The sequence below is a fragment of the Macaca mulatta genome, chromosome 20 (assembly GCF_049350105.2).
Source record: "Macaca mulatta isolate MMU2019108-1 chromosome 20, T2T-MMU8v2.0, whole genome shotgun sequence".
Classification (NCBI taxonomy): Eukaryota; Metazoa; Chordata; class Mammalia; order Primates; family Cercopithecidae; genus Macaca; species Macaca mulatta.
The window spans coordinates 69,919,347-69,942,036 of NC_133425.1; the positions used below are offsets into that span (position 1 = coordinate 69,919,347).

The window sequence follows — 22,690 nt, forward strand, 5'->3', positions numbered from 1 at the left end:
CGCCTGAGGTCAGGAGTTTGAGACCAGTCTGGCCAACATAGTGAAACCCCATCTCACTAAAAATATAAAAAATGGCCGGGCGCGGTGGCTCACGCCTGTAATCCCAGCACTTTGGGAGGCCGAGGCGGGCGGATCACAAGGTCAGGAGATCGAGACCACGGTGAAACCCCGTCTCTACTAAAAATACAAAAAATTAGCCGGGCGCGGTGGTGGGCGCCTGTAGTCCCAGCTACTCAGGAGGCTGAGGCAGGAGAATGGCGTAAACCCAGGAGGCGGAGCTTGCAGTGAGCCGAGATCGCGCCACTGCACTCCAGCCTGGGCGACAGAGCGAGACTCCGTCTCAAAAAACAAAAAACAAAAAACAAAAAATAAAAAAATAAAAAAAATAAAAAATTAGCTGGGCGTGGTGGCAGGTGCCTGTAATCCCAGCTACTTGGGAGGCTGAGGCAGGAGAATGGCGTAAACCCAGGAGGCGGAGCTTGCAGTGAGCCGAGATAGCGCCACTGCACTCCAGCCTGGGCGACAGAGCGAGACTCCGTCTCAAAAAACAAAAAACAAAAAATAAAAAAATAAAAAAAATAAAAAATTAGCTGGGCGTGGTGGCAGGTGCCTGTAATCCCAGCTACTTGGGAGGCTGAGGCAGGATAATCACGTGTACCTGGGAGGCAGAGCTGGCAGTGAGCTGAGATCACGCCATTGCACTCCAGCCTGGGCAACAAGAGCAAAACTCTGTCTCAAAAAACATAAATAGGCCAGGCGCTGTGGCTCATGCCTGTAATTCCAGCACTTTGGGAGGCCAAGGCAGGCAGATCACAAGGTCAGGAGATCGAGACCATCCTGGCTAACATGGGGAAACCCCATCTCTACTAAAAATACAAAAAAATTAGCCAGCGTGGTGGTGGGCACCTGTAGTCCCAGCTACTCGGGAGGCTGAGGCAGGAGAATGGCGTGAACCCAGGAGGTGGAGCTTGCAGTGAGCTGAGATCACGCCACTGCACTCCAGCTTGGGCAACAGAGCGAGACTGTCAAAAACAACAAAACAAAAACAGTAATTAAAAAAAATCAAATTGACATTCTAGAACTGAATTAAAATTTATTATATGAGGGCAGGGCACGCTGGCTCATGCCTATAATCCCAGAGCTTTGGGAGGCTGAGGCTGGCAGATCACTTGAGCCCAGGAGTTCGAGACCAGCCTGGCCAACATGGCAAAACCCCATATGTACTAAAAATACAAAAATTAGCTGGCGGGCACCTTGGTCACGGCTACTTGGGAGGCTGAGGCACAAGAATCACTTGAGCCTGGAAGGTGGAGGTTGCAGTAAGCTGAGATTGCACCACTACACTCCAGCCTGGCAATAGAGTGAGACTTCGTCTCAAAAAAAAAAAAAAAAATTTTGCCAGGTGTGGTTGCTCACACCTGTAATCCCAGCACTTTGGGAGGCTGAGGCGGGCAGATCACGAGGTCAGGAGATCAAGACCATCCTGGCTAACACGGTGAAAACCCATCTCTACTAAAAATACCAAAAATTAGCCAGGCATGGTGGCAGGCGCCTATAGTCCCAACTACTTGGGAGGCTAAGGCAGGAGAATGGCGTAAACCTGGGAGGTGGAGCTTGTTGCAGTGAGCCAAGATCGTGCCACTACACTCCAGCCTGGGTGACAGAGCAAGACTCCGTCTCAAAAAAAATAAAAAATAAAAAATAAAAATTTGTTATATGATTATAACAGCAGACTGGACGTGGCAGAAGATAGAATTAGTGAACTGGCCACAGGTTAATAGAAAATATCTTAAACACACACACACACACACACACACACACACACACACACACACACAAGAATTTAAAAAATAGTGTAAGAGATATGAAGGGCACAGTCAAACTGTAGAGTCTCAAAAGGAGAGAAAGAGAATAGGGCAGGCTCAATATTTGAAGAGGCAATGCCATGAGTTTTCCCCCATACTGATGAAAGATATAAACCTACAGATTCAAGAAGTTCCAAGAGACCATGTGCGGTGGCACACGCTTGTAATCCCAGTACTTTGGGGTTCTAAGGCAGGACAAATGCTTGACACCAGGAGTTCCAGACCAGCCTGGGCAATATAGTGAGACCCTGTCTCTACCAAAAATAAAAAATTAGCTGAACGTGATGGCACATTCCTGTGGTCCCAGCTACTCGGGAGGCTGAGGTGGGAAAATGGCTTCAGTCCAGGATCTGAGGCTGCAGTGAGATATGATTGTGCCACTGCACTCCAGCCTGAGTGACAGAGCTCCTGTCTCCAAAAAACGAGCCTTTGTCTCAAAAAAAAGAAAAAAGAAAAAAGTTAAAATGGTGACTTTTATGTTGATACAAAAATTTTAAAAATACAATTGTTTCTATTTTTTTTTTTTTTGAGACGGAGTCTTGCTCTGTCACCCAGGCTGGAGTGCAGTGGCCGGATCTCAGCTCACTGCAAGCTCCGCCTCCCGGGTTTACGCCGTTCTCCTGCCTCAGCCTCCCGAGTAGCTGGGACTACAGGTGCCCGCCACCTCGCCCGGCTAGTTTTTTTGTATTTTTTAGTAGAGACGGGGTTTCACCGTGTTAGCCGGGATCGTCTCTCGATCTCCTGGCCTCGTGATCCGCCCGTCTCGGCCTCCCAAAGTGCTGGGATTACAGGCTTGAGCCACCGCGCCCGGCCTGTTTCTATTTTTTTAAAGGAGGTAAAATAAAGACATTTTCAGGCATACAAAAGCTGAGTGAATTCATTGCCAGATGATCTGCATTACCCTAGGCTGACGGCAAGTGATCCCATTTGTAGCCTAGGACTGCAGGAAGAAATAGGAGCACTGGAAAGGTCAATATGGGGACAATTAATAATACTAATTGTTTTAGACAACCATAATGAGAGATTTAGAACATATGTAAAACTAAAATATGTGACTCCCATAGCACATAGCATGTAATCAAGGATGCAGATTAGAATTGCTAGCCCCAAGAGCTTAGGGTGAACACTAAAACAACACATGAATGTGTAAGTGTAAAGATAATAGAAGAGAAAAAACAGTCTGTCCGGGTGCAGTGGCTCACGCCTATAATCCCAGCAATTTGGGAGGCCGAGGTGGCGGGGATCACCTGAGGTCAGGAGTTTGAGACCTGGCCAACACGGTGAAACCCTGTCTCTACTAAAAATACAAAAAAGTAGCTGGGTGTGGTGGCAAATGCATGTAGTTACAGTTACTCAGGAGGCTGAGGCGGGAGAATTTTTTTTTTTTTTTTTTTGAGACAGAGTCTCGCTCTTTTGCCCAGGTTGGAGTGCAGTGGCGCTATCTCGGCTCACTGCAAGCTCTGCCTCCTGGGTCCACGCCATTCTCCTGACTCAGCATCCCAAGTAGCTGGGACTACAGGCACCCGCCACCACACCCGGCTAATTTTTTTCTTTGTATTTTTTGGTAGAGACAGGGTTTCACCATGTTAGCCAGGATGGTCTCGATCTCCTGACCTCGTGATCTGCCCGCCTCAGCCTCCCAAAGTGCTGGGATTACAGGCGTGAGCCACCATGCCAGCCAGCCAGGAGAATCTCTTGAACCCGGGAGGCAGAGGTTGCAGTGAGCCGAGACTGTGCCACTGCACTCCAGCCTGGGAGACAGAGTGAAACTATGTCTCAAAAAAATAAGTAAATAAAATAATACATAATAAAAATACAAAAATTACCCGGGCATGGTGGTGTGCACCTGTAATCCCAGCTATTAGGGAGGCTGAGGCATGAGAATGCTTGAACCCAGGAGGCAGAGGTTGCAGTGAGATGAGATCCTGCCACTGCACTCCAGCCTGAGCGACAGAGTGAGACTCTGTCTCAAAACAAAAAAAAAAAAAGAGAAAAAACACTGAAATGAAAAGCATTTGATTAATCCAAAAGAAGGCAAAAAGGATAGGAACAAAGTAACAAAGAACAGATGGGATGAATAGAAAACAATTGCATTAGGCTTAAATCTACTTAAAACTAAACGGAATGAGCAGCTTTTGGAGGGCTTTTAGCAAGGGCATAATATAATCCCCAAGCAAGAGCTGGCAGAGGTGGGGTCTTCAACTACCTCACAATTACCCTTTTTTTTTTTTTTTTTTGAGACGGAGTCTCTCAGTCGCCCAGGCTAGAGCGCAGTGGCACGATCTCGGCTCACTGCAAGCTCCGCCTCCCGGGTTCACACCATTCTCCTGCCTCAGCCTCCCAAGTAGCTGGGACTACAGGCACCCGCCACCACACCCAGCTAAATTTTTGCATTTTTAGTAGAGACGGGGTTTCACCGTATTAGCCAGGATGGTCTCGATCTCCTGACCTCGTGATCCACCCGCCTCAGCCTCCCAAAGTGCTGGGATTACAGGCGTGAGCCACCGTGCCTGGCCATACCTCACAATTACCCATACAGCGCTAAGCATGATTTGGGCACACAGGGAGCATCTGAAGTCATGCTGGATCGGTCAAGCTGCCTCCTGCTATTGGAGAGTTGCTGAAAGGGTCATATTTTCCTGAAGCCCTCTCTTGCCTTTCCTCACTTACTGCATAAACAAAGTGAAAAGAGGAGGTTGGGCAGAGCACTTTCTCCCATTTCTTACCATCTTTCTCATTTGAAAATTGTGGCAGCTTTCAAAGTAGAGGAATCTTTTCTGAAACTTGACTGGGCAGCTGCATCACCAGGAGCAATTTTCTTTTTCTTTCTTTTTCTTTTTTTTTTTTTTTTTTGCGATGGAATCTTGCTCTGTCACCAGGTTGGAGTGCAGTGGCATAATCTCAGCCCACTGCAACCTCTGCCTCCCAGGTTCAAGCGATTCTCCTGAATCAACCTCCCCAGTAGCTGGGACTACAGGCATGCACCACCACGCCCGGCTAATTTTTGTATTTTTAGTAGAAACGGGGTTTCACCATGTTGGTCAGGATGGTCTCTATCTCTTGACCTCATGATCCGCCCGCCTCAGCCTCCCAAAGTGCTGGGATTACAGGCGTGAGCCACCGCGCCTGGCCAGCAGGAACAATTTTCAAAAGTTTATTTTTTCTTTTTCTTTTTTTCTGAGATGGAGTCTCGCTCTGTCACCAAGCTGCAGCGCAGTGGTACAATCTCGGCTCACTGCAAGCTCTGCCTCCCAGGTTCACGCCATTCTCCTGCCTCAGTCTCCCCAGTAGCTGGGACTACAGGTGCCTGCCACCATGCCCAGCTAATTTTTTGTATTTTTAGTAAAGACGGGGTTTCACCATGTTAGCCAGAATGGTCTCGATCTCCTGACCTTGTGATTCACCCACCTCAGCCTCCCAAAGTGCTGGGATTACAGGCGTGAGCCACTGTGCCCGGCCTTCTCTTTTTTTTTCGAGACAGGATCTTGCTCTGTTGCCCAGGCTGGAGTGCAGTGGCACAATCACAGCTTCACAGCTCACTGCAGTCTTGACTTCCTGGGGTCAAGAGATTTTGCCTATCTCAGTCTCCCAAGTAGCAAGGACTATAGCTGCGTGCCACCATACCTGGCTAAATAAAATTTTTTTTTAGTAGAGATGAGGTTGTGCTGTTGCTCAGGCTGGTCTCAAACTCCCAGGCTCCAGCAATCCTCCTGCCTCAACCTCCCAAATTGCTGGGATTACGGGCCTGGGCCACCCCTAACAACTAACCCAGCACTGGTCCCTGCTGCTCTTTGGCTACTGTTGGTCTAGTGCATGCCTGACAGTATGGGGGACTTCTTTTCCTCAGGCAACTTCCTGACCTTTGCCATATCCAGACCTCAAAATCAAACAGAAGTAACATTGACCCATAAAGTTTCAACATTTTTACCCTGAAATTTTTTTGTTACCTGTTAATGCCCTTCCCCCAAGTCTCAACATTTCTTTTTTCCCCTGGGAAAATTAACTCCTTGTCAACATTGTCATTTTTATTTTCATTCACTTAATCAGCAATTATTTTTGGAGCAGTCCTATGTATCACCTGCTTTGGGGATGGCACTGTGGTTAGGAGAACCAGTCTGGACTGGCCGGTTCCACCATCTGCTCCACCACTGCCTGCTGGTGTGTTGTTCTGGGTTCTCCAACAAGCACTCTCCAGATAAGATTAGCCATGCAAAACACTTAATTGGAGTAAAGCCAGGCCGGCTCAGTGGCTCACGTCTCTAAACCCAGCACTTTGGGAGGCCGAGGCGGGTGGATTACTTGAGGTCAGTTCAAGACCAGCTGGCCAACATGGAGAAACCCCATTTCTGCTAAAAATACAAAAATCAGCCAGGCGTGGTGGCACATGCCCGTAATCCCAGCTACTCTGGAGGCTGAGGCAGGAGAATTGCTTGAACTTGGGAGGTGGAGGTTGCCGTGAGTTGAGATCATGACACTGCACTCCAGGCTGGGCGACAGAGCGAGACTCTGCCTTAAGAGAAAAAAGAAGTAAATCCTCCCAGAAATGGGAACATCTCTGCCGTAGCATCTCTGCCAAGTTCAGAGATTGGCTAGGAGTAACCTTTAGGGAGTATGGCCTCAGAGTGAACACAATGATGGGTTTCAAAGCACAACAGCTGGGACCATTGGTCAATTACATTCCTCATGGTTGGAGATTTGAGAAGCATATTTCATGACCACTCTATTCCACCCTTTCTGTTTCACAGATTTACTTCTCTGTTCAAGTTTGGTGAGCAGCTAAGCCATAGTTCCCATGGGCTTCTCTTTCTGTGAGAAAAACTTCAAAATAGGGAGGTTAGTGGGATAAACTAACATTCATCATTGCAATTGATCTCAGACCTCAATTGCTATTCATCCTCTCCTTGCTCCATTCAGAATTTATTTTACACTCAGCTATTACTTCAGAAGTCTTGGTGGCTTACCTGGTGATGTGACACAAACCTTCATTCCTGGGGTGGTGCTGCCGGTGGTCTTTGTCATCATACAGTGTGGTGTGGTGTTGCTATGCATGTCTCTTCAGTTACAGAAGGGCCAGGAGGCGCCAGCAGGCACCCGCATGGATCACTTGGGTGTTTCCCCCGTCCCCATTATATAAAAGCAACCCTACTGCCTCCTGTTGATGAGGGTTAATTACTACTGCCAATATGGGGAGTCCTTTTCTCACATACTGGTCTCTGGGCGTGCTCGAGGAGTCCAAAGTGCCCTGGCGGCAGCCGTAACTTGTAATTCATTAGGACCCTTGCTGCTTCACCTAACAAAGTGTGCTTCCTGTAGGAACCCAGGACCTTCGACCATGCAGGGCTCAGAATTGCTGGGATGGGAAGCACAAAATCACCTGGGTCATCAGAAGTGACAGTAAGTGGGGTCATGCCTGGCACCTGGACCCATGTAATTTTCCTATCAGGAATTAGCACAGCCTCTAACTTAGCGCTGCATCCTGAAGATCTGCATCCTATCTTTCAGAATGTTCTCAGCTAGTGCTTCAGCTGTCCCTTTAAAAGGTCATTAACAGGATTTTATTAGTTGGCTGCTTATGGATGGTGTGGTATAGGATATGACCAGCAGCCTCATGGTCATGGGTCTGTTCACTGTTGATAGGGTCCCCTGAACCAGATGCAATGCTGTGTGTCAATCTGAACTCAATCAGGCATACCACTGGCTGACGTTCTGAGAGTGAGAAAGGCAAACCCATACCCAGAATAGGCAGTCTATCTGTGAGGATAAAATGGCCTTTGCACATGGAAGAAGCCAAATGTAGCTGACTTGCCACCAAGTGGCTGCTTGGTCTTCTTTAGAAACGTGCCTTTCAAAGACTCAGTGTTGCAGGCCGGGTGCGGTGGCTCAAGTCTGTAATCCCAGCACTTTGGGAGGCTGAGGTGGGCAGATCACAAAGTCAAGAGACCAAGACCATCCTGACCAACATGGTGAAACCCCGTCTCTACTAAAAATACAAATATTAGCCAGGTACGTTGATGCACACCTGTAATCCCAGCTACTCAGGAGACTGAGGCAGGAGAATCGTTTGAACCTGGGAGGCAGAGGTTGCAGTGAGCCGAGATCATGCCACGGCACTCCAGTCTGGCGACAGAGCAAGACTCTGTCTCAAAAAAAAAAAAAAAAAAGACTCAGTGTTGCTCTCTGTTGCTGACAAGTTGGACATTCAGAGGCAGCAGTAGCTGGATGTACCTTGGTGAGTAGGAGTCCATGATGCTACTGAGCTATGGCTGCTCTTTTCACTGTCCATTCCAGCATGTCAGGTCTGGAGGAGCTAGAGGCTAGCTCATGTCAATTGGCGGGGTCATTTTGCTTACTTGGTTGTTCAGTGCCTTTTTGTGGTGGAGGCTTTCTGATGGGCATTATTAAGAGATACAAAAATATTTATATATTGTACCCACTCCCATATGTTCATCCATGTGCCTCTACTCCAGGCCAGGCCATTGGACTTTGTCCAGGAATATGTATATATTCTCATCTTACACACAAAGTGGAATGACTAAGAGCATAGCCAGCATTTCCACCAATTGGGAAAAGTTTTCACTCTCCACCATCTTTCAGAACCACCCTTGCATTCTTTAGGTCTTTAATGGTGACTCTAATCTTCACAAATCCCCATCCTCCCAATGGAACATATTTTTTGTCATTAGTTATCATCAGTTTATTATAAAAGAGAGATACGAAAATTATTTACATGATGAAAGATTTCAGCCCCGTCGCTAATAAAAATACAAAAAATAAGCCGGGCGTAGCGGCGGGCGCCTGTAGTTCCAGCTACTTGGGAGGCTGAGGCAGGAGAGTGCCGTGAACCCGGGAGGCGGAGCTTGCAATGAGCCGAGATTGCACCACTGCACTCCAGCCTGGGCGACAGAGCCAGACTCCGTCTCAAAAAAAAAAAAAAAAAAAGATTTCAGAACTTCAGTGGAGCAGGCAGCTTCATGCTGATACCATTTCTTTTTTTCTTTTTTTTTTTTTTTGAGACGGAGTCTAGCTCTGTCGCCCAGGCTGGAGTGCAGTGGCCAGATCTCAGCTCACTCTGCAAGCTCCGCCTCCCGGGTTTACGCCATTCTCCTGCCTCAGCCTCCCGAGTAGCTGAGACTACAGGCGCCCGCCACCTCGCCCGGCTAGTTTTTGTATTTTTTAGTAGAGACGGGGTTTCACCGTGTTAACCAGGATGGTCTTGATCTCCTGACCTTGTGATCCGCCTGTCTCGGCCTCCCAAAGTGCTGGGATTACAGGCTTGAGCCACCGCGCCGGGCCGTAAACCTTGAACGCTGATGCCATTTCAATAGTGTCTTATTTCAGTCTACGTACTTTTCAAGAATGTCACCATCTCTAAATAGGAAATAATCCTTGTCATCTATAACTACTTTGGTGCCTCCATAGTCTGGAAGAAGAACTTTATCTCCAACTTTCATGGTAACCGGCTGAATCTCTCCACCCTTTCCTTTAGAACCCGATCCAACAGCGACTACTATTGCTTGCAATACTTTTCCTTGAGATTTTTCTGGCAGCATAATGCCTCCTTTGGTTACAGTTTCAGCAGCGCTCCTTTCAACAGTACTTGCTCAAAGAGTGGAAGAAACTTTCTAAACGCCTGTCTTGCCATGACTCCCTCCACCTCAGACTTGTACTCTTGGAAAATTGTTTTTATTTATTTATTTATTTATTTTTGAGACGAAGTCTTGCTCTTGTCCCCCAGGCTGGAGTGCAATGGCGCGATCTTGGCTCACTGCAACCTCTGCTTCCCAGGTTCAAGCGATTCTCCTGCCTCAGCCTCCTGAGTAGCTGGGATTACAGGGACCTGCCACCATGCCCAGCTAATTTTTATATTTTTAGTAGAGACGGGGTTTCACCATGTTAGGCAGGCTGGTCTCAAACTCCTGACTTCAGGTGATCTGCCCACTTTGGCCTCCTAAGGTGCTGGGATTACAGCCACTGTGCCCGGCCTCAGAACATTGTTTTTAACATATTTTAGTCAGGGGTAGGGAGCAATTTCACAGGTTTACATCTGCCCTTTCCTGCCCATGACAGCTCCTGCCCCACAGGCCAGAAATACAATGTAGGGTTATTCCAGGTCACTTCCAGTTATATATTTGGGGACTACGTAAATCTCTGGGTGGGTCCATACATCCAGTGAGCTGAGAGCCATATTTTACCACTTTAGCCAAGAGTCCATTTATTAACTGGCCCTTATAGGCCAGGGGGACTATAATGATGTTTTAGGCCTCTGATGATCAATTTCACTTTTAAGTCTGTGTCCAATAGTCTTCAAAATGTTTGGTTATTTCCCTTTTGCCACTGTACAGTCACCCAGGTAAGTAGCCATGAGTTCCTTTGGGGAAGGCCTGAGGACCCTCGTGCCATGGTGTGGTAGGGTCTTTGGTGTTAGGCTCCTGACCAATACTTTCATCAATGGATTCTAGATCTGAAAATTGGCTCAGATTGGGCAGGGTGTGGTGGCTCACACCTGTAATCCCAGCACTTTGGGAGGCTGAGGTGGGTGGATCATGAGGTCAAGAGATGGAGACCATCCTGGCCAACATGGTGAAACCCTGTCTCTCTAAAAATATGAAAATTAGCCAGGTGTGGTGGTGCACACCTGTAGTCCTAGCTACTTAGGAGGCTGAGGCAGGAGAATCGCTTGAACTTTGGAAGTAGAGGTTGCAGTGAGCCAAGATTGCACCTCTGCACTCTAGCCTGGATGACTGAGACTGTCTCAAAAAAAAAAAAAAAAAAAAGCTCAGATCTAGAAACTGGGCAAAGGAGCAGGACTTATTGGTGACCACCCTTAGCCTCCTGTTCCTCCATTCTTTTTTTTTTCTTTTTTGAGATGGAGTCTCATTCAGTTGTCCAGGCTGGAGTGCAGTGGCACGATCTCCACTCACTGCAAGCTCCGCCTCCCGGGTTCACGCCATTCTCCTACCTCAGCCTCCTGAGTGGCTGCGACTACAGGTGCCCGCCACCACGCCCAGCTAATTTTTTTGTATTTTTAGTAGAGATGGGGTTTCACCATGTTAGCTAGGATGGTCTCGATCTCCTGACCTTGTGATCTGCCCGCCTCGGCCTCCCAAAGTGCTGGGATTACAGGCGTGAGCCACTGCACCTGGTTTTTCCTCCATTCTTGTGGACCTTATTGGCTATAGATGTTGAATAGTTAGTTCCCTTGCTGGTCTTGGGTGATGTTATCCTTTATTAACCATCTCTATACTCCCCGCTCATCAAGACCCCTTGGTTGCCATTTTATTATTAATTTTTTTTGAGATGGAGTCTCGCTCTGTCACCCACGCTGGAGCGCAGTGGCACCATCTCGGCTCACTGCAACCTCTGCCTCCTGGGTTCAAGCAATTCTCCTGCCTCAGCCTACCGAGTAGCTGGGACTACAGGTGTGTGCCACCACACCCGGCTAATTTTTTGTATTTTTAGTAGAGATGGGGTTTCACCGTGTTAGCCAGGATGGTCTCGATCTCATGACCTCGTGATCCTCCTGCTTTGGCCTCCCAAGGTGCTGGGATTACAGGCATGAGCCACCCCACCTGGCAAATTTTTGTATTTTTAATACAGACAGGGTTTCACCATATTGGCTAAGCTAGTCTCGAACTCCTGACCTCAAGTGATCCTCCTGCCTTGGGCCTCCCAAAGTGCTGGAATTATAGGCATGAGCCACCACATCTGGCCCTTGGTCATCTCGTTTGATCTTGCTGGTAATGGTGGTAATTGTGGTCTCCTGGCTTCTGGCAGTTAAACATTGCCACCAGGTCTTTATTATTCTGGGGCCCCAATCAGCCCGTCTTACCACCTGTTTTCTTGGAACACTCCTGGCACTACTTGTGTGAGTCCAGGTCTGCCAGGAAGCAGACAACAAAAAGGGATTAGCTATGCAATAAATTTATTAGGGGCAACAGTTGTAGGAAAAATGAGGTGGCTGAGAGAGCCATGTGACCATGATGCAGGTCCAACACTGTGTGAAGTACAAAGGGAGGGAAGGAAGGACAGGAGGATTCGGTGGAAACATCTAAGACTCATCTTAAACTGAAATTCATTTCTAAGAAAGTCGGCCAAGGCTGGGCGCAGTGGCTCACGCCTGTAATCCCGGCACTTTGGGAGGCCAAGGTGGGCAGATCACCTGAGGTGGGGAGTTCAAGACCAGCCTGACCAACATGGAGAAACCCGGTCTCTGCTAAAAACACAAAAAAAATTATCCGGGTGTGGTGGTGCATGCATACCTGTATTCCCAGCTACTCGGGAGGCTGAGGCAGGAGAATCACTTGAACCCGGGAGGCGGAGGTTACAGTGAGCCAAGATCGCGCCATTGCACTCCAGCCTGGGAGACAAGAGTGAAACTCCATCTCAAAAAAACAAAAAAGAAAGTTGGCCAAGGCCATAGGACACTCCTCATGCAAAAGTTACCTGTCACTGAGTCTTCCAGAAATGGGCCTGCATCAGTAGCCCTGCCACTCTCTTTTTTGAGATGAGGTCTCGCTGTGTCACCCAGGCTGGAGTGCAGTGGCGCGATCTCAGCTCACTGCAAGCTCTGCCCCGCCCCGGGTTCATGCCATTCTCCCACCTCAGCCTCCCGATTAGCTGGGACTACAGGCACCTGGGCAAAAGAGCGAGACTCCATCTAAAGAAAAAAAAAAAGAAGCTGGGATTACTGGCCACCATGCCCAGCTAATTTTTGTATTTTTAGTAGAGATGAGGCTACGCCATGTTGGCCAGGCTGGTCTCGAACTCCTGACCTCAAGTGATCCACCCTCCTCGGCTTCCCAAAGTGCTGGGATTACAGGCATGAGCCACCGCACCCAGCCTTTATTAGGATTTTTAACCTGTTTCTTCCCCTGTAAGATAGAATAATAATACGTATTCTACAACATTAAGAATTACTTATTAGTAATACATATTTACTAAGTCATTACTTAATATATTAAACTATAAAGAGATAAAACAGCAGAGATTTTTACCAACAAACATATGTTGACTAAGAACAAGGACAAATGTCTATTTTTAGAATTTTGGCCAGGCATGGTGGCTCATATCTGCAATCCCAATGTTTTGGGAGGCAGAGGCGGGAGGATTGCTTGAACTAGAAGTTTGAGACCAGTTGGGCAACAAAGCAAGACCCCTGTCTCTACCAAAAAACAACAACAACAACAAAAAATTGGCTGGGCAGAGTGGTCCACAACTACAGTCCCAGCTACTCAGGAGGTTGAGGAGACAGGATTACCCCAGCCCGTGAGTTTGAGGATGCAGAGATAGGACAGTGCCACTGCACTCTAGACTGAGTGACAGTCAGACCCCGTTTCTTATAAAAAATTTTTTTCAGAATTTCACTTATACTCAATCACTGACATGGAAAACAAAAAGGAGGGTATTGTGAAAAACAAAAACAATGGTGTTCGGTTTTGTAATTTGGGGTTTACTTCTATCCTAGGACCTCTGTCATTGTCCCTTAGAGCATCAGGCTCCATGAAGTTAGTAAGCTTATACCTATGGATTCAGTTCTCCTGGAATCCAGTATACTCCATTTGTTATTCAGCTAGAAACTGGAAAACATTTTCAGCCTTTCCAGCCTAATTGCAGAGCACCATGATTTATGGCAACGAAGATTCTTGAACTCAAACAGAACAAAGAAACTGAGGCAGGTGGCCAGAACTGTGCTGAGCAGGAACCCTGAAACCCATGCTTGCCCACTGCTGCTGCCATGGTCTGAAGTGCTGCCAATGACTAGAAGAAATAAAGGAAACAAAAGTCCTCTCTTCTCCCTTCCTCCCACTTTACAGTCTCCTGGATTCAAATAAACAAGCAGGAAGCCAGCAGGCAAGAGTCTGGGAAATGTAGATCCCTAGATCTGAGAGTAAACAGACTAAATAGACACATGACCAGGGCATTTTTTTTTTTTTTTTTTTTTTTGAGACGGAGTCTCGCTTTTTCACCCAGGCTACAGTACAGTGGTGTGATCTCGACTAACTGCAACCTCTGCCTCCCGGGTTCAAGCAATTCTCCTGCCTCAGCCCCGAGTAGCTGGGATTACAGGCGCCCACAACTACAACCAGCCAATTTTTGTATCATTTAGTAGAGACGAGGTTTCACCATGTTAGCCAGGCTGACCTTGAACTCCTGACCTCAGGTGATCTGCCCACCTTTGCCTCCCAAAGTACTGGGATTACAGGAGTGAGCCACACGGCCAGGACACAGGGTTAAGAGGCAAACATATCACTTTCCATTGGCAATAGCAAAACAGAACTGCAAGCAAAAGCCTCAACCACTTTATTAGTGTGAAAAAGAGAAAATCTATGGCTGGGTGAGGTGGCTCTTGCCTGTAATCCCAGTACTTTGGGAGGCTGTTAAGATGGGCAAATCACTTGAGGTCAGGAGTTAGAGACCAGCCTGGCCAACATGGTAAAACCCCATCTCTCCTAAAAATAGAGAAGTAAGCCAGGTATTGTTGCAGGCACCTGTAATCCCAGGTACTCAGGAGGAATGAGGCAGAGGCTGCAGTGAGCTGAGACTGAACCACTGCGCTCCAGCCTGGGACAAGAGAGAGAGACTCAGTTAAAAAAAAGAAAAAGAAGGCCAGGCACGGTGGCTCATGCCTGTGATCCCAGCACTTTGGGAGACTGAGGCAGGCGGATCACGAGGTCAGGAATTCGAGACCAGCCTGACCAAAATGCTGAAACCTGTCTCTAATAAAAATACAAAAATTAGCCGAGCATGATGGCGCACGCCTATAATCCCAACTACTCAGGAGGCTAAGGCAAGAGAATCTCTTGAACCCAGGAGTCGGAGTTTGCAGTGAGACGAGATGGGACCACTGCACTCCAGCTAGGGCTACAGAGCGAGACTCTGTCTCAAAAAAAAAAAAAAAGAGAGAAATTTACCGGGTTGGGATTATATCCCTCTCCCAAGAGGCAGACATGTTCCTGCCTCTAGAAGTCAGAGACAAAAGGCACTAGGAGCCACTATACATAGCAAATTCTTTATTTTCATATTAACATTAAAACATAAAACAGAAACATTAAAACAGGGTATAAACAGCGTTCCCATTGCCTTCTTTTCAAAGCAGGGGCAAGAATATATACAATGACAAGATATTTTGAGTTCGTTTAACTCCAAATCCTCAAGTGGAGAAAAAACCTTAGAGGTAGTGACAAAGGAATATGGTGGGGCAGAGCCTGGTGGAGCTCAGAAGACTAAAGCCTGGATTTATAAATGTGATGTCCTACGATGGGGATTGGGAATGGCGTCAAGGTTTTTTTTTTTGAGATGCAGTCTTGCTCTGTCACTCAGGCTGGAGTGCAGTGGCATGATCTTGACTCACTGCAACCTCTGCCTCCCAGGTTTAAGCAATTCTCCTGCCTCAGCCTTCTGAGTAGCTGGGACTACAGGCGTGCTCACCACTGCGTCCAGTTAATTTTGTATTTTTAGTAGAGATGGGGTTTCACCATGTTGGTGAGGCTGGACAAGGTTTTTTTCTTTGGAGAAATCAGTCACGGTCCTATGAATTTGCTTCCAAAATATCCAAATTTAATGTACTAATGCAAGGACTGGTGAGACTTAGGATTCACCTAATGTCCCTCATAGTTAAGTCTCTTGCTTCCTACTTTTAGGGGAATCAATCAGCATCAGGTACTTCAAAGCAAGTGAAATCCTAACCCTGCCCAGGGCCAAAGACAAAGCCAGTCGGGGCCTGACCACCTGCATCCTCTTGGTGGCAATCTGCTGAAACCAGATGAGTTCTGCTTTTTAATTCCAATCCTATTCTGCCGCTGAAACTCGCGGCCTGGGCAGCCACTCTTAATCATTAATCATTAACATATCAAAAGGAATATCTCCTTGGAGAAAAGAGCTTTTCTCAGGTTCTAGAAGCTAGCTTTTACAAAATATGTCTTCAAATAGGGGCCGGGTACAGTGGCTCACGCCTATAATCTTGGCACTTTAGGAGGCCGAGACGGAAGAATTGCTTGCGGCCAGGAGTTCAAGACCAGCCTGGACAACATAGTGAAACATCTATTTCTACAAAAAATTTTAAAAAGAAAAAAATTATGTCCTAAAATATTAAAGGGTCATTAAAAGGCAAAACTAAAACTTGGAACTCTGGGGAAATCTACTGCAACAACCCCTTGCTGGAGAGAAAGATCCTAGAAACAGCTCTTGAATTGACAGGTCAGAAGTGTTTATAATAAAAACGGCAACAACTCTTCAGCAATCATTTGAGAAAATCAGATTGTTAGCCATTTTCTCCCATGAACAGGACACTGACCTGCCCACATCTTGAAGCATATTCTGTTGTGGACAGTGGTTTGGTCAAGTAGTCTGAGGCAAGTCAAAGAAATACAAACTGAGCCTTAGAAAAGGTTAGGGAGGCAAATCAGAGGAAAGTGGAATCAAACATCAGCTTCACATGGGGAAGGCTTTACCTGGAATGTATAAAGAACACTTAAGAACAGCCCCTCAGTCTGAGGGATTGGCTTTATTTAGATAGGAACTCTCTCAAAATGGGAGACAAGTTCTTCTCATGTTTTTAATAGCAGTCTGAATAGCTTTTGTAAATTCTCTTATGTCTTTTCTCCCGATATCTAGGGGAGACTCAAGTAAAACCTTTGACCTAACACTCATCTTTTCCTGGCAAGAGATAGTGTTCTTCAAAGCACTAGCTTGGATAAAACCAATCCTGAGTTCCTAAGCTGGCTAGAAAAAACAAAATTTTCCCCACCACTCAAACAACTGGCCTCTTTCCTTACCTTTCACAAAGCAATAAACTTAATGCACTAGGTATCAGCAAAGAGAATAGTTTACTAGCTGCTTCCATCACTGGGCCTGCCAATGTCCCATCACTTCACACCTGGAACACAAGTGTTGTTGCCGCAAGGCACACCCAGGTGTGCTCTATCACACACTTTTGTGGCAATGAGACAAGTTACTAAAAGATTGTCAGCCTTCAACATCAGAAATAAACCGGACACAAGATTTTACAGTGCCCTCTTGTGTTCAACTGAGTAATACTCTTTTACATCTATGTTGCATCAAATCAGTATCAAGACAATGGTTAGTCCCTTCAAGGATACCTAAGTAACAGGACAACTCAGATGGGATGTCATATCCCCCAGAAAATGCTTGATGCCTACTTACATCCTAGATGATGAGAGGACACTCTCTAAGGTCCAGAAAGTCACATAGAAAATAAAGAAAATAAGAATTTCCAACATACAATAATGGTAAATGAAGGCTTTAAACCCAAAATGGATAATGTAGATAAAGTACCCATCAATTACTCTTTTAGTGGACATAACAGATACACAATCTGTAGTGTCTCAGTGACCCAAAGTCCTAGAATCATATTAATGCAAACAAACCATGATCCCCAATGTTCTAGGCCGCAGACAATAAACAGGGATCTTGCTTGGGACTGCTAGGTGCTAGCAAACAACATTTAACCAGCAGCAGGCCTTCAAGGTTTCAAGACCACGGTCACTCCCACTTATAGATGTGGACCATCTTCTCTGTTAAGGTAGCCAAGTAGCTGTTATGGTTCACCTCAAATGGGCAGATGTCCAAGACAGGCTGATTGGTCTGTAGGTCCTGGAGCAACGAGCCACTGGCAGCATCCCACAGCTAAAGAACGCAAGCAGAGGGAAGGTTCAGGACCCAGTCAGTACACGAAGGGACTTCCTTTCTTCATCATCAAACAAGTCTAAAAGGCTGCAGAGAGAACACTACCTGGAGACCAAAGCAGGCCATCCCTAACCTTCACAAAGTTGCTCAAAGCCAGCACACCTGACATGGTTCAGATACAGCCTCACCTACTGTAATCAGCAATTAGTCTACCTGTAAGTGGATCTGAAAATAAAGCCCAGCTTCCATTCATTCAATCTATGTGTCGGGCTCTTCTAGGGACAGAAAGGTAAATTAAAAATAAAGTCCCTGTCTTTGCCCTCATGGAACTCACCTTTTTTTTTCTTGAGACAGAGTCTCGCTCTTGTCGCCCAGGCTGGAGTGCTGTGGCGCAACCTTGGCTCACTGCAACATCTGCCTCCTGGGTTCAAGCGATTCTCCTGCCTCAGCCTCTCAAGTAGCTGGGACTACAGTGCCTGCCACCACACCCCGCTAATTTTCTTCTATTTTAGTACAGATGGGGTTTCACCATGTTGGCCAGGCTGGTCTTGAACTCCTGACCTCACGTGATCCATCCACCCTGGCCTCCCAAAGTGCTGGGATTACAGGAGTGAGCCACCGCGTTGGCCAGGCATGGTGTCTCACACCTGTAATTCCAACACTTTGGGAGTCTGAGATGGGACGACAGCTTAAGGATAGGAGATAGAGACCAGCTGGGGAAATATAACAAGATTCTCATCTCTACAAGAAATTAAAAAATTAGCCAGGTGTGATGGTGCATGCCTGCAGTCTCAGCTACTCAAGAAAGGGTAAAAGAGGATTGCTTAAGCTGAGGAGTTTGAGGCTACAGTGAGCCATGATCACACTACTGCCCTCCAGTCTAGACTAAGCAAGATACTGTCTCCTAAAAAAGAAAAATATTTTAAAGTATTAAAAAGTAGAGTCAGCCAGGCATGGTGGCACACACCCATAGTTCCAGCTACTTGGGAGGCTGAAGCACAAGAATCACTTGAACCCAGGAGGTGGAGGTTGCAGTAAGCCAAGATTGCGCCTCTGCACTCCAGCCTGGGCAACAGAGCGAGACCCTATCTCAAAAAAAAAAAAAAAAAAAAGTATGACCAGGCACGGGGGCTCATGCTTGTAATCCTAGCAGTTTGTGAGGCTGAGGTGAGAAGACTGCTTGAGCCCAGGAGTTTGAGACCAGCCTGGGAAACATGGCAAAACCCCGTCTCTACTAAAAATACAAAAATTAGCCGGGTATGGTGGTGTGCACCCAGCTACTTGGGAAGCTGAGGCACAATAATTGCTTGAACCTGGGAGGCAGAGGGGGCAGTGAGCCGAGACTGCGCCACCGCATTCCAGCCTGGGTAACAGAGCGAGACTGTCTCAAGAAAAAAAAAAAAAAAAGTATGCATCTGTTTAAAAAAAAAAAAAAACAAAAGGATGGGCCGGGCGTCATGGCTCATGCCTGTGATCCCACCTTTTTTCTTCTGCCATTGACTTCTTGTGGAAGCCGGATCAGCTGTCTTACAGAACGCCCACAACCTGGACTTGTGTGTATACTTTCTGTGCTATCATTAAACTTGTTCTCCTCTATTCCCTGCAACTCCAGTCAATGAAACTTAGCGCTAGCTTCTAGAGTGGCACTATACAATATAGTGGTCTCTAGTCACATAAGTTTATATTTAACTTGATTAAAAATAAAGTAAAACATTAAGTTCTTCCTTGGCACTAAGCACACTTTAAGTGCTCATGTGACTAGTGTGACTGTATTGGACAGTGCTACTCTACGACTTAATTAGACTCAGGTTCAAGAACATCTCAGCTGGGTACGATGGTTCACATCTATAATCCCAGCACTTCGGGAGGCCGAGGCTGGTGTATCACTTGAGATCAGGAGTTCGAGACCAGCCTGGTCAACACGGTGAAACCCTGTCTCTACTAAAAATACAAAAATCAGTTGGGTGTGGTGGTGGGTGCCTGTAATCCCAGCTACTCAGGAGGCTGAGGCAGGAGAATCACTTGAACTCAGGAGGTAGAGGTTGCAACAGTGAGTCAAGATCTACAAAGCAGTATGGAAAGCATATGTAAACCAAGCAACCTCACATACACACATATGCGGATATGTGGGATTACAGAGCAGAACTTACACTTTTTTGCTTTATGAGCTTCTGTAAAAAAATGTTCACGTTTTCCCTTACCAATATTTTAAGCAAAACTACTTTTTATATGAAAGTAAAAAATAACAGGCTCACCAGGGCAGAATTTGCTGCTTCATCCCCAGTACACACCAGGATGTTGCCGTCATTCTCTGGGCTTTGGAAAATGGCATTTTTGGTCAACAGTTTGCAAGTGGGTCCTCCAAAAAATGTATGTACAGGCTGGCAGGAGCAGACTGGATTTCCAGTGTCATCCAGTCGGTAGGACATTTCCATCAGCACACTTCGTATGGTGGTGTGATTTTTATCTATGGGACAGAGAAATCAGTGCTGCACCATGGGGATGCTACACAAAAAATTAACCAAGTACCCAAACCTCACACGCTTACAACCTAGTTGGACGGAAAAGCCATAAATGCTTAACCATCAAGAACAGCTACAAAACAAATGAAAGAACAGTATCATAGCATCAGTGAAATTCAGAACCGTAGGCTAGGAATCAAGTTATCTACAATAGCTTTTTGCTTAAGAGAAAAAGAATTCTGAGAGTGAGTTACCTGTTTTAGTAAAATCAGTCTCCTGCCAGACCTCTGCTGGGGGATTTCTCTCTTAAGAAGTCTCAGTAAAAGGTTTTTCCCTTCCCCCCGTGAGAACCTCATTAGCCCCTGGGACTGCACATTTTTATAAAGTGAAAGGAGGCTATTACAGAAAGGGAAACATGTATCTGAAATTCTGCTGGGAGGCAAACAAAAGCCAGAGAACAAAAGAGGACCCCCAGGCTTTGTATACCAGTCACAGCAAATCACACCCTTGGAGACAGCAGAGCTGTGGGATGACGAAGAGCCAAAGGGTCTGAAGTGCTACTGAGATGTTTCTCAGCTCAAACAAAACTTAAAAACATGAGTAGACCCACCCACAACTAGCAGAAGTGTGAGCATTTAACGACTAACTCTGACTATACATCTGCCTGACTGTTATAATTTGCTTAATACAGTTGTGACCTCAGCATCTGTTTTCAGGACTGGCATAAATTATCTGAAACCTAGATGTACCCTGTCAACTTTGGTCTAGTTAAAACATCCCTTCCCTGAGCAGAGGTTGGAAATATAGCCCACTTGTCCCTCCCCTCCACCCCTACCCTACCCCTAAGGGAGCAGGCCTGTCCTGGATGGCTCCCCCTTCTTCCCACTGGCCCCTGAAGCACGCTGCCCTCTTCTCTGTGGGATCTGTCAAGTAAGCTGATTCCGTTATTTCCTGTGTTTTGTGCATTGCCTCCTTTATGTCTCACCTGACCAACACACCTGAACCTAACGTCTTTCCTAATCAGGGCTCTTGTAGAGAGTCACTATCTCAAGGGAAATGAACTGGACACAGGTCAGACAAGCACCACAAGGGTACCTGCCAGTATAAACAAGTTTCCTGTGAGAGGGACACCTGGTCATGAGTCAGGCAGGTGTTAGGCCATCTGCCAGGACAAAGGAGTATCCTGTGAAAGGTACACTATGAACACCCACAACGAACTCCCTAGAGTTTGGCAGGACAGGGCTACAGTTTATAGCCACTCTCCTGACAGAGACCTCAAGACCACATTAGAAAGAAAAAACCTACAACACTGACCATCAGTACAGTTTACCAGGAATTTAGATTCATGACACTTAGCTTAGAAAGAACCTGTGAATGAAGCACAGTCTGCTGTTACGGGTTCTACCTCTGATTCCAGAGGCAAAGATGTTCAGCTGGCTGGGCCCACACAACCATTGTTGTCCATTTCCCCTTATTTACCTTTGTCGGCCCAAATAAGGAGGAATAGACAATATGCCAGCCGGGGTACTACATGGCTGCCCTAATCTGGACCTTTCTCTCAGGGGAAGTGAGAGGCAGGCAGAAGATATGAAAGTGATCTCAAGATGGCTCAACGACCTAAAGCTGGCCCCCTCATTCCACTACTGTTCTAAGTTGTAGGGGCTCCTAAGTGGCTAATTCACTTCCAGGAGTACCTGGCAGAATATGCTCCAGTCCTCACATGTAAGGAGCTGGGAGGCAGGCTCTGTTGGGGAGCTTGAAGCCACCATCCTCCCTGTAGAAGCAAGAGCTACAACGTATCTTGTTAGTCTGTGAGCAGTACCACAGCCACCCAAAGGGTAGGATCGAACTCTCCTTCCCTCTTCTCTACCACTGTGCTCCCAAATAAACCATAGAAGACCCCAGTACTACTCACCAGGCCTGTAGGTCACAAGACAGTGCCGGGAGCTGTTCTCTGTCTGGAAGTCTATGCAGCCCCCTGGCTCCAAGGGCAGTACATGAGGCCAATGAGAAAAGTCCGTTTTCTGTTCCCAGAATGAAGCATCCTCCAAGGTTCCAGCCAGCACCCCACCATATGGAAATGCAGCTGAGGCAGCTCTGGACATGTATGACAAGGAGACCAGTGGGCATCTGAAAGGAAAGTAAGGAAACTGTATCTCACATTCCAAAACTCGGACGGCTCCAGACCCCACTACCAGTAACCCTGAAGCACATTCCCACCTCTACAGAGGTTAAACACCTTTAGTCACTATCCTCTGACATCTGATAAAAATTAGCAACCCTCTCTGTAGAAACAAAAGGACATCATATAATATTCTGAAACTAGTTTCAGGGGAGATACTAGATGCTCTAGAAGAAAAGGAAAGCTGGGCGCGGTGGCTTACGCCTGTAACCCCAGCTCTCAGGGAGGCAGAGGCGGTAGGATAGCTTAAGCCTAGGAGTTTGAGACCTGCCTGGGTAATATAGCGAGACCCCGTTCTCCACAAAAAGGAAAAAAAAAGAAAAGGAAAAAAAGAACTAGGCCCAGCACTTTGGGAGGCCAAGACGGGCGGATCACGAGGTCAGGAGATCAAGACCATCCTGGCTAACACGGTGAAACCCCGTCTCTACTAAAAAATACAAAAAACTAGCTGGGCGAGGTGGCGGGCGCCTGTAGTCCCAGCTACACGGGAGGCTGAGGCAGGAGAATGGCGTATACCTGGGAGGCGGAGCTTGCAG

General features: G+C 46.8%; 1 protein-coding gene and 1 pseudogene across 5 annotated transcripts in view; both read right to left on the reverse strand.

Moving 5' to 3' along the window:
* Positions 1-9,054: 9,054 nt before the first annotated feature.
* Positions 9,055-9,639, reverse strand: LOC710135 (10 kDa heat shock protein, mitochondrial pseudogene; annotated as a pseudogene).
* Positions 9,640-14,860: 5,221 nt separating this feature from the next.
* Positions 14,861-22,690, reverse strand: part of RFWD3 (ring finger and WD repeat domain 3) — a 48,848-nt gene continuing 41,018 nt past the window's right edge. For all 5 annotated transcript variants that reach the window (XM_077984682.1, XM_077984683.1, XM_015126617.3 and 2 more), the window contains 3 exons: positions 21,888-22,102; positions 19,766-19,977; positions 14,861-17,510 (listed from right to left, as the gene is read on the reverse strand). In XM_077984682.1, coding sequence (XP_077840808.1) covers positions 17,367-17,510; positions 19,766-19,977; positions 21,888-22,102 — 571 coding nt within the window. In that variant the 3' untranslated portion in view covers positions 14,861-17,366. The remainder of the gene's footprint in view (positions 17,511-19,765; positions 19,978-21,887; positions 22,103-22,690) is intronic.